The 12,652-nt window shown below is 37.3% G+C and overlaps 1 protein-coding gene across 1 annotated transcript in view; it reads right to left on the bottom strand.

Moving 5' to 3' along the window:
* TTC3 (tetratricopeptide repeat domain 3) overlaps window positions 1-12,652 on the bottom strand; it is a gene marked incomplete at its 5' end in the record, with an annotated part of 58,925 nt that overhangs the window by 32,580 nt on the left and 13,693 nt on the right. Inside the window, 3 exons of the mRNA XM_010282754.1 lie at window positions 2,092-2,158; window positions 4,312-4,372; window positions 9,138-9,192. Of these exons, the coding sequence (XP_010281056.1) occupies window positions 2,092-2,158; window positions 4,312-4,372; window positions 9,138-9,192 (183 nt within the window). The remainder of the gene's footprint in view (window positions 1-2,091; window positions 2,159-4,311; window positions 4,373-9,137; window positions 9,193-12,652) is intronic.

The following is a 12,652-nucleotide window of genomic DNA, read 5'->3' as shown; positions in this document are numbered from 1 at the left end:
ACAGGATTAGGAACTTCTATTCCTTTGATCTTTTGAAACTCTGAAAATAAAATTAGCTTTAGGAAGCAGATCATTGTGCCAGGGTAGAACTAGTTTAACTATGTTCTCCTGCAACACCTACTCCTGCAATCACAAGCAAAAAACAAAGAGTAACAAGGAGGTCCACTTCTGTATTTTAGGCCACTACCTCATTTCAGTATGAATTAATCCGTATGAATAAATCTGCTTTACAAGCTTTTAGTCAACTGCCCCTTTTTTTCTTCCCCATATGTTAACATTTGAGCCTGGGATTCTGAAGACAGGGTCATGGGCAGGGAAAAACTGAAGAATGGGAAGGTTTGGAAAGAATGGAACATAACTTTTGAGTTGCCCAATTTGTTTTAACATTATTGTAATGGTGTACTTAATTGTATTCCTGTGAACTGAATTAGGCTTTTGAGATGCTATAATGCATGTCCTGCTCTATTTTCCTAAGCATCTATGAATTTTGATCTTATTTTGTCTTTGTCCTGTCAACTAACCAAAAAGGACAAACACAAGAAAATACCCATGATACAATGGCAGTTATAAACAAAAGTGGCAGGGACAGCGGAAACTAAAAATAGATACAGAAAAGACAAAAACGCAGAAATAAGTTAATGAAAAAAAATCTTTAAGACTTATTTTAATTTCCTAGCACTATTGATACAAGGTAACGCTGTGTCATGGTTTAGGCCCAGCCAGCAACTAGTCACCAAGCAGCTGCTCGCTCACCTCTTCCTCCCCCGGTGGGATGGGGGAGAGAATCGAGGGGGGGAAAAAAACCCAAACCTCATGAGTTGAGATAAAAACAGTTTAATAGGACAGCAAAAATAGAGGAATCAATAATAATATTACTGATAAAGGAATATACAAAAACAAGTGATGCACTACTCAACAATTGCTATCATCGATCGATAGCCCATCCCCGGGCAGCAATTCCCACCCCCCAGCCAACTCCAGTTTACATACGGAGCACACTGACACATGGTAGGGAACATCCCTGTGGCCAGGCTGGGTCAGCTGCCCCGGCCGTGCCCCCTCCCAGCTTCTTGGGCCCCTCCCCACCGGCAGAGCACGTGAATCTGAAAAGTCCTTGACTTAGTCTAAGCCCTACAGCTGCTTAGCAACAACTGAAAACATCAGTGTGTTATCAACATTATTCTCATGCCAAATCCAAAACACAGCACTATACCAGCTATCAGGAATAAAATTAACTCTATCCCAGCTGAAACCAGGACATGCTGTCAGAGCACATAGTTATAGAACAGATTATATTAATTTAAACTAATAATGTTAAGCTACATGACATATGAAGCTGATTAAGGCAACTAAAAACCTTACTTTTGATACTAGTAATGCATTAGCCTTACAAAAAGTTATTTTAAAGGAAATAAGGGGTCTTAGTGCAGGCAGAACATGCACCTTCTCTTGAATCCAGTTTTGTCTTGTGAGGTAATTAATCATAATTGAGATTTCTGGTATCTACTTCCCCAAATTAACAGAGACGAAATGATTAACTATGTACGTCCCCATGATTTCATTCAAGAGCTTTGGGATACTCATCATTCATTGCCAAGAAGACCTGAGAAGGAGAATTCTCAATTTATTATTTTTATAGCATTTTCAACAGCTGTTCAGCAAAATGTTTTATGATCATTTCCAAATATACGTCTCAAACAGAGGAAAACATATTTAGTCAGAACTTTGGGAGGGGTATCATAAATCCCTGAATGACTCCCAGCGATTTTTGCAGTTTTTCTTACAAATTAAGATATAAGGGAACTGTATTACTAATTCATAGTTTTAGCTAAGTTATTCTATGACTATACTGAGTTTTGTTACACTAATTTCCTGTGTGAGGTCTTGCAGGAGCGGAAGGAGGAGAAGCAAAAGACTAACAGCAACAAGACAGTATAAACCAGGGTAATCACGTAATCTTTGTCTCCTGATAAAAGTCAGGCTAAGCATGAAGTGTTAAATTTTTGAATGAACCGAGATTTTGGACAGTGTTACTGAAAAGGTGACAAACCATTTATGTTTAAAGTCATATGCTTCTGAATTTCCAGTTACCTGTTGCACAGTACAGAAGAGTTTATCTTGGATGGCTTTAGACTCTACCTTCAAATCAAGATGACCTCTACAAAATAACAGGACATCAGCATCATGAGTTTGTACATGTACTTTGTATGTAATCTTATTTTCAAGAAACAGAAATTTCTACGCTTTTATCAACAACATCACATTTGCCTACACGCTAGAGATTACTATGGCACACTTTCACGATCACGCTAACAAGTACTATAACACCATCAAGGATTATGGTACTATTCATATAGTTCATATACTTCTGGCTCAGGAACCACTAGGGCTTCAGTGAAGTAGCGGTCTTCTCCATCATTTTATGTTTTCTTTTATGTTCTTCACCTTATTCTCAGCTGAGTACATCTTATGAAGGGATGGGATAGGTAACTACAGAACTTCCCTGTACCGAAGGCATCAGTATAAGAAGGTGTATTGCTTAATACTGTAAACTAAATCCTCAATGCTACAATTGCTAGTCAATTTGTAATATGCTACTATATTGCCTTTTGCTAATATACATTCAGTTCTGTCCCACATTCTAAGGCAATCAAACACTCATCATCTGAGAAAGTCTTTACAGTGTCAGAGGTTTCCCTAGATTTTTCAAAGCCAAGCAACCTGCTAATTACAGAAATGGAGATATGATTGTAACTGACCATGCACCTCACTTGTTGAGAAATAGTGTGTTTTTTATAGGCCTAATAATCTTCCCTGTGAGAGAAGCAATTTTGTAGATGGTTCAGTTAGTTTAAAGAGGATTTGTTCCCATAGTGAATTCTAACATTTTTCCTTCATCTTAAAGTGAAAGGAGAAAGTAGTCAATGGCAACCCAGTTAAACAACACAAATGACCTCTCCCATGACTAAGTTTCAATTGTCCTAGCTACAGTGGTATTCAAAAAGAGTTATGGAAAAACAGAAGGATTGTACTGTAATAAATACAGATTAGAAGATGGTAGGTTTGTGGTCACACTTAGATTAGGACTGGGGATAATCAGGTTCAGCTCCCAGGTTTCCTAAAGGCTTGGACTCTTCTACATGAGAAATTGGCTTTTAAAAATTATCACTTAATAGAAACTTTCATATTTCAATGTAAACAGCTTATTTTGTTGTACCTCTTAACTGAAAAACACCAGCTGAAGAAGCACACAAGCAAGAAAGTACAGTCAGAGCTGTATTTGTCTAATTTCACAGCTCAGGTTAAAATACTGAAAGCTTCCATCTCTGCGTGTCCTTAAGTAGTAAGTCATCATTTGCCTCAGTCACCTTACAAGTAATTCAGCAGTAACAGTTCTTTACTCCTTAACTATGTATTAGATGAGGAAATACGTTGGCATCTGGAGTCACCTATAAATACAGCAATTTCCCCAAATCTCTTTGAAGCATGTTGGCCCCAGTATCACTGGAAAGAATTATTTCTTTTGTTAAACTTTGGTTTAAATGTTATAAACAGATGGAAGCATAAATTTTGTCCATAAAATCTATAGTGCTTGTTATCTCAACTAATTTAATTTTGGCCCCAAACCATCAAACATACTCATTTACATTTGGCATGTTCTATGGGGAGTATTCACGTACTTAAAATTAGACATGGATATGCTTTAAGCAAAAATTCAAATCTACAAACAACTAAAGGATTCTAAGTAAAAGCTCTTTTCTAGTATTCAATTCTAAGACTGACTCACAATGCTTTCCTTGCAGTCAAACCTCTTCTTCTTAGTAAGCATATGAAGTGTCAGAGAAGTTTTAAAAAGTATTTGGTACACAGAGTAGAACTAGTACAAAGAGGCCTTGAAAGTAAGATAGAGATTGAGTTATGTTGTGGTGTAAGTTTGAATGTAACAATTCGAACAAGACCCCTAGTATCTTTTGCTGTAGAAGAAGCACATTTTTTGTTATGGCTATACTGTGACTTGCTTTTGGGCAACAGTTTTTAAACAGCAGTTATTAAAATTATGCCTTCATTTACTAAAATTCAACTAAACTTTGGAAAATAGTTTTCAAATAACAACTGAGGCTCTTCGTGAAAACTGGAATTTTGTGAACTTTATTGAACTATCTTAACATGAACTATACCCTGAAGAGTACATAAACAATGTAAACAAAGCAATTAGCAGAGAGCAAGAAAAAGCTGCATTAACTCCATTTTAAGTGCTATATAAAATAACTCAAAATACCAATAAATTTAAAAATAAATAAAATTTCTCACCTTGTCTTTTCAGAGTCACCAGGTTTGGTTTTTGGCCTTCCTTTGTTTTGATGATTTCGGCCTGTAATGAGAAAAATTATTTCAAACAAAATTGTCATCACCTAAATAAAGGAAAAAAAATGCATTCGGAACTTGCATTTTGCTTTAAAAATAATAAAACTTAAACATTAACAATATCGAAAACTAATACAATGGGAAAGTTTTTCAAAAAGCCACCTCTGAGTTTTAGAGTATTAATTTGATATTATTTTCATGAAATAGTATAGGATTTTATTAATCCTATAAAAGGGGAAAAGATACTTCAAATAAACAGAAGAACCTTAAAATTCTGTAAGATACTATCTGACTCTACAATATTGTAACAACTATTAAAGTGGACTCCAAGCTAAAGAAATCAGTATGGTATACAAAACCACAGTTAACACTACTCACTATTAGTTAACAAGAATTCTTAAAGGAAATAATAGATCACTACGGATGTTCAAGTTTGACTAGAGAAATTTGAAGAAGGAGCCTGCTACTTCAAAAATACATCGCTCAAGGAGTTAAATTCAACCCACCTTAACCTTAGAAATTTAAACATATGAGTCAGACTGAGATTAATGTCCCTAATTACAAAATAAAAGTGTTTGACGATGTGGAAATACTGGATCACAAAGACAAGAAAGAATCTATCATGTGATACTGATTCATTTTTAAGTCTGAAACTTAACGTCAAACACAACACAAAATTTTACAACTTCAGAGATCTAACACTGTCATTTATTAGTTACAGAGCTCTACAAGCTGAGTCAACAATTCATTAGTAACAACGAAGAAGAAAATGTATTTTAATACTTTATTGTAATTGATCAAACCCAGGAAGCCATGCCATTAACTGCAAAATACTCTCTCAACCTTTTTCTGTGGAATTAAAACGTAACACTAGGCATCTGAACATGCACATGCATACTCATGATTAAGTCAAGAAGTTTTTAATTTTCAAGAGTTTTAAGTTAGAACTTTATAAGGCCTTAATGACTCAATAAGCCATTAAGCAATAGTGACAAATTCCACTTCTGGTAGAGCTGCCTTGTAGTAACCGGACAATCAGACAAGCAAGGCAAAAAATGGCATTTCTGGACCGGTAAGGCACTAAGAAGCAGCTGGCGAATTCAGTTGCAGAACTGCTGAGCATCATATGTTGCAGGTGTTCCTTATTACACGTGGTAAGCTGAAGGGGTGCAGAGCAGCATATTTTTTTGCTAGTTAAACGTAATGGATTTTACAAGGCATATAGGAATACCGCCTTCTACCTCAGCTACCCGTTCCAAGAGGTGATAGTGCCAGCTATAATCTTTCAGAAGCAGCTTAGGAGGCAACTGTGGCTTCCTAATATTGGACACAATCACACAGATAATATACAGCCCACCACCTGATTTCAAGCTATTCGAGCACTGGAATCCAAACATAAGGTACAGCTACCTAAATCATTAAATACTGCTGCATTTATTATTATACTTATGCTGAACTACCATAAAATCAAATGCAAAAAGAGTTATTATTTTTATATATAAACTTTCAGTAACTATCAATGCTTAAAAACATTTATTTCATGAAACTCAGAGAAGTATTTTGTATGATTAGATACAAAATACTGAAAGACACTGATTGGGGAAAAATGCAAATCTACCCATTTGAGTGATCTCACTCAAGCCAGCGGGATGTCTCATGTACTCATTTCTCAGGTTAAATTGTATGGATATGCACTTCATGCCTTATGCCACAAATAATTTTTCATTAAAAAGTATTTAATGACATAAAATATAAATTAATCAGAACAAAAATCAAGCCTCATGAAGATTGGACATGTTCAGAATTATTTCATGAACCATTTCTTGAAATTGTCACATAGGAGTCTGAATCGGTGTCTGTTGAAACAGTTCATACGCATGAAAAATTCCAAAGCTACACTAATAATCATCACAAATTCCTCATAATAGAGACATTTAAATGATACAAAACAATAATCCTTTTGAAAAACAGAAAACACTTCAAGCATGTAATCATTTAACCATTTAGAAAGAGGTATATTACCTTTTCTTCATTATATAGGTTCCTTTCCCGTAAGGAACCAATCTATCATTAAAAACAAAACCTTAATGAAGATAAAGGAATACAAGCCTTCCCTCTCACCATCAAAAGAATTAATTGATCAGCACTGTTTTTTCATTAAATGATCTAATTTTAAGACCCATGCAACAAAAGTTATTTCAGAAAAATTTCCTACAGAAACTACTACTCCCACATACCACCCTACTTAAAAAGATACTACTTTGAAATATTTAAAAATATTTTAAAGTAAAAGTAACAAGCAAAGCCTGCTGAATTATAGTTAAAATGCTTAAGGAGATATATTAATTCAATAGCAAACATGATTCACTTACCCCACAAACATTTTAAAATATTAGTAGAAGTAGAATTGCTTTTGCTAGACATTCCCATTAGAAGCAAAGAAAGATATTTAACAGAAATGTACACATGCTCAAAAAAATAGTACATGCAGACAAAAACTGAACCTAAAAAGGACAGTAACTTTAAGATAAGATACAGTGGCATAAAGTTCCTTTACATTAAATCTCCTGCAACTCTCAAGGCTTTAAGTGAACGAAGGCTAAGAAAAAGAAAGTTATTCTTCCCCACCCACAATAAACTTGTATCAGCTAGTCACTCAGAGCATAACTCCTCCTTTCAAATCAAAGCCAAATCAAACATTTTCTTCTACATCAGTACTGACAGAAGCATGAGAGGAAGAGAAGGAGGAAGGAAGAAGAGAAAAAACAACATGGAATCAGCACGTGTTTTCTTGAAATCACTACGTTCAACATAACATTTCACAGTTCTATGATCTCTTTAGCCTAGAAGAATTTTCAGTTCTCTCCCACCACTCAGCCTTTCATTATCCCTTTTTCCTCCTCAACCTCTCTAAAAATCAGCTATCCTTCTGACACGCTGCCCCTTCACCAACATCAGCAGCGTAGACAGACTGCAGACACCCCGCCCTTGACCAGTATCAGCAGCACAGGCAAACTGCTGACACCCTGCCCTTGACCAGTATCGGCAGCATAGACCGACTGCTGACACCCTGCCCCCGACCGACATGGGCAGCAGGAGGCTGCCCACGTTATTCATGTAAAGTACAATTCTCTCAAATCCCACTACCGTCGGTGGAGGCAAGGGGCAGCACAATTCTTACCTGCATTCAAAAGGCATTTGCACAATTCGGTCTTGCTGCCAGGTGACCTGGACACCAAGTGTCCCTGGCAGTCCACTGGTGCCCAGGGCACCGCTTATAACCCTGTGCTTGCTATCGGTGATCGGGCAGGTCTCCGTATGGGCATGTAGTTGCTGATCTTTTCCGCTGCCTCAATAAAGCTTTGTTTTATAACATGTCATCAGACACCATTACTGTTTGGACCACACCTTCTCGCTCATGAAAATGTCTGGATTCACTTAGCTGTCACTTGCTTCAAACTCATTCAAAATTCTCTATGGTTTCTGGCCATTTATTTTATCCCTTCACACCATCTACATATAGTTCCTCAAAACTGATTTGTCTTCCAGAGCTTGACTTCCCCTTTCTAGAACCCTTCCCTGATTCATGCTTTCTGCAATAAGTTCCTTCAACACCTTATAGTTGTTTTTTTTTTTTTCTTAATTACCCTAGCACGTGACATCTTTTCAACAAATTCGTCTTGACTCTTCTTTGCAACCTTTCACACGTTTTCCATCTCCCAATACATCCTGTATTTCTTCAACATGTTTGCATATGTTCAAAGTGCAAAAGAGCAAGATCACTTCTCCTACTGCTCATTTTAAAATAATATTTTGTAATATATCTTCACTGGCTTCCTAAAAATCAAATTTGGCACCAATTCAGCTAAGTATTTAAGTATGCTAAGTCCAAAGAACAATATGGCTGGGCACCAAGGACTTCAGACTGTAGCATGGTCAAGACTAGAAGGACTCACTGCCAACTTCAGAACACAGCGTGAGCATGCCGCTGGTCCAGATCCAGTAGCAGTATTCCATACAAACATTATAAATAAGAACAATTTCAGGGAAATATCTTATTCTTTCTTTGTTACAGCAGGTTTAGCAGGTGATAAAAAACCAAACAAAATTCACAAAAAGATTTCACGCTGAAGATAAGAACTCTTTGCACTTAACTTTCACCACAGAAAAGTTAACTCTGGCACTGTGGGAGTTTCAGGGGGTGGGAGTTCTCTCTATAAAGGGTTGGGGTTTTTTTTCATTCATTAAAAAAAGCCAAAAAAGCCCATGAACAAGAAGTCCCACCAACTTACACCTCTTAAAGTTGGTAGCTACAGATCCACTCTGACAAACCTCAACCACTTTGTGGCCTTCATCCTCTCTAACTGCAGGATTATTTTCTTAAGGACCTATATGGAGCTTTTAGTAATCACAAAGTAATTACGAATATTGAAACTACCCACACACTTCTCTTAAATTTAGATCCTTTTAGATCCTATATTGGTCTCAGGAGGGAAAGCATTTCTAGCCTGTGACTCAGCATCCTACTTTTTAGTTCCAGTTTCAATTCTGAATTCATCCATGTAAAGTAGATTCAAACTACAAAAGCATGAAGGAAAGAAGAGAGAAATACAGAAAAAAAGTAGCTAAGTAACTGCACACTAACAAAAAAGAAGTGAAACATGATAGCTTACTGTTGTGAAAATACTACTAGATACACTTTTGCTTACTAATAACATCAACGACAAGGGAATAACCGACTCGGAACTGATAAATAGCAAAAATGAACTCACTTGGTGGAAACTCTGGAGACCAACCTCTGCTTTCTGTTCTTTGGATGTCAGTCACCTAATGACAAATACGTTAGTTTGGTTTACACAGATAACAAAAAACAAATACATATTACTCACTAAAGGTAAACAAAGAAAAAACCTAAACCACTAAAATTTAAACACAGAAATCACAATGGTAATACAGTATATTATGTCCCCAATCAAGAGGTAAAGAAAAATAATTTCATTAATTAAAGTGTATTTGTACACTTATATTTTTTCCCCCCAAACTCACATCCATTTATATTATCTAAAAGTCTGACAAATACTTGCCTTTTTTGCAGTAGTGCTTGTCCTGAAGGAAGATAAATTTACACAGACCTACAGTATGAAGATTTTTATAGCATACAAGCAGATGAAAGTTTTCATAAGATAGTCAAAAATCTTTAAGCGCTTCTTGTGTGTTCTATAGATCGCTTTCTTTTTCAACAAGTTCTAACCTTCATTTCCTTCCCTTTGCCCTTGTACATTGGTTTCATTTTCCCCACTAACAAGTCATCTTTTTTTGCTGCCCCAACCCTCCTGTGAAACATGAAAGTTTTTTCATATGTGCATGTTAAAGTTGATTTGACCTTGCTAGTAGATTCACATTATTTATCATCTTGTTTTCTGTATTACATAGCTTATTTATAACATACTTTACAGGTTGAAGTAAAACAAACAAGTTCTTAATTAGCATAGAATACTGATGGTAAAGACAATCAGAAAGAGGTACAAACGTTTCTTTTAAATTAGTAATTAGTGTGAAAGGGAAGAGCTGTCTGTAAGCAAACTGGGGATGGATTATTAAAATTTTAATTCCATGCTGTTACAGCAAAACTGTAACAGTCCGCATGCATCTAACAAAGCAAACCACTCAAGGAAATTTATGCACAGGAATGGTTTACAGGCTCCCCATGATACTGGGCATGAGACAGGCACTAAGACAGCAACAGCTGGGAAATTCCACTGACATCTACTAGCAAAACCCACCTAAAACAAGGTAAGCACCAACAAAATCCCCCAGCTTTCCATTTTTTGGGGGTGTGTGGTTGGTTGGGTTTTTTTTAAGGAATAAACACATATGTACTGGTTTTGGCTGGGATAAAGTTAATTTTCCTCATAACAGCTTGTATGGTGCTGTGTTTTGGATTTGTCATTAAAACCCTGTTGATAACACAGGGATGTTTTAGGTATTGCTGAGCAGCGCTTGCACAACGTCAAGGCCTTTTCTGTTTCACACGCTGCCCTGCCAGCGAGTAGGTTGGGGTGCATGAGAAGTTGGAAGGAGACACTAGCACAGGTTGCCCAGAGAGGTGGTAGATGCCCCATCCCTGGAAATATTCAAGGTCAGGTTGGACGGGGCTCTGAGCAACCTGATCTAGTTGAAGATGTCCCTGCTCATTGCAGGGGGTTGGACTGGATGGCCTTTAAAGGTCCCTTCCAGCCCAAACTATTCTACGATTATATGACACAGCCAGGACAGCTGACCTCAACTGACTAAAGGGATATTCCCAGACCATATGATTTTGTACGCTGGGGGAAGAAGGAGAACAGGGGGGAAAGTCCTGAGTTATGTCATCTCTCTTCCCAAGTAACCATTAAGCGTGATGCAGCTCTGCTTTCCTGGAAATAGCTAAACAACTGCCTGGAAGTAGTGAATGAATTTTTTATTTTGCTTTGCTTATGTGTGCAGCTTTTGCTTTGCCTTTTAAACTGTCTTTATCCCAACCCACAAGTTTTCTCACTTTTACCATTATGATTTCCTCCCACATCCTGCTGAGGGGAGGGAGCAAGCAGCTGCGTGGGGCTGAGCTGCCTACCATGGTTAAACCATGACAACATAGTATGCCATTGCACTTTAAACAATTAAGAAACCTTCTAGAAGGCAGAATTAGAGGCTTTTGTTGATTGATTTCTTTGGTTACCCTCTACTAAGATGTATCCTTAGTTTAATTATTTTCCAGGAACAAAACTCAACGATGAACAGAGGACAAAGTTTACTCTATTAAGCTTCTGTGATGGATGCACTCAATAACTTGACCAAACTAGTCATAGTTTGGTTCAGGCTCCGAAGGAGGTAAAGGCCTAGGCCATGACCAGGCCATGAACTTCTCTGGTTCCAACCTGCTCTTTGAAAACCCACACGGGGACAGGGTGACACAGTAAGCTTTGATTTATATGAGCTTGGAAACCGGAACATCAATCATACGATTACCACAAAGAACAGATGGTTCTTCCAAAACTAATTTGGTCAAGGAACAAAAGAAGGTGTGGATACAAGGAGTCTCGTGCTACCTTTTCCGTCACACGTAATTTCACTACAGGCCAACCACTTTATTCCATAAATACGACAGCTTGAGTGAGCTTTTTTTGAGCTCTCCCTCCTAAGTATCCGGTAGCATAGCAGTGATCTCCCCTTGAGTTGGGACACCTCTCAAGGTTACTCCTTGAGGTTGAGAGACCCCTTACCAACTGCAGATCTTTGTTAAATGACCTATATCGCACATAACCTTGTATCACAGGGCATTAAGATCTTGGATTGGTAACCTTGAATCATTACATCCTCTGTGTGGTGAAGCAATAGATTGAACCTTGCCATCAGACTTTGTTAAGCCTCACTTTTACAACATCTTACTTCAATAAAACCACTTTTGTTGCTACCTTTGGCAGTGGTTCTTTAAGCAGTCTGTCTCCCTCGTGACAGCTTCACTTTGTCTTTTTAGTCTTCCTCAACAAAAAAATTTACAGAAGTAATGTAGTAGAGTATTTGTGCTTGTAAACTGTCTTTTAAATTGAAAGAATGAATCTAAAGAATTACAAAGGACTACTAAAATAACAGAAGTACATCTCACATTTTAGCACTGTACTAGACTTGTTTTAAACTGAAGTTTAAAGCTGAAGAGATATTTGAGAACCACAAAAACCCCAGTTTTAAATACAATCCAGTTAAAGATAACTATTTAACCAATGTTCTTCCTGCACGAAAGAAATCTGTTTACAGAGCATGAAAATAATGGTCTATAACCATGTGACCTTAACGTCACAACATCAGTGCAAAACCATGCTCCAGCAGAGCAAAAGCCCTGTATATGAATGAACTTTGGCTAAAGCATCTTCCACTGAGCTCCATTACACCAGTACGCATTAACTGAATCCTCTCCTAACACCAAAGGCAAGCCCACATCTGAATGCACATTGACAGGCAGGACTGGACAGTCAATTAAATCAGACACAACTTCCGTCACACTTTCAATAAGCCCGAAGAGACCCCTCTGCTCCTCATAACCTCAGCCTCCTCATTCAAGCAACCACCTCCCACCTCCTTTTAAACTCAAAATTCTGAACATAGATTTGGTACAAATATTACAGGAAAAGTGCACTTGACTGAGAAAGTACACAATTATTAAAACACAGTGGTTGCAAAATTTCAGCCACACCGTTAAATAACACATTACGGGACAATGAAAATCAACACATTGTTAGACTTCTAAGGC

The sequence above is a fragment of the Phaethon lepturus genome, unplaced genomic scaffold (genome assembly GCF_000687285.1).
Source record: "Phaethon lepturus isolate BGI_N335 unplaced genomic scaffold, ASM68728v1 scaffold7622, whole genome shotgun sequence".
In the NCBI taxonomy this organism is placed as follows: domain Eukaryota; kingdom Metazoa; phylum Chordata; class Aves; order Phaethontiformes; family Phaethontidae; genus Phaethon; species Phaethon lepturus.
Note: the sequence above shows the minus strand (reverse complement) of the source record. Positions and strands in the feature narration are given on the sequence as shown.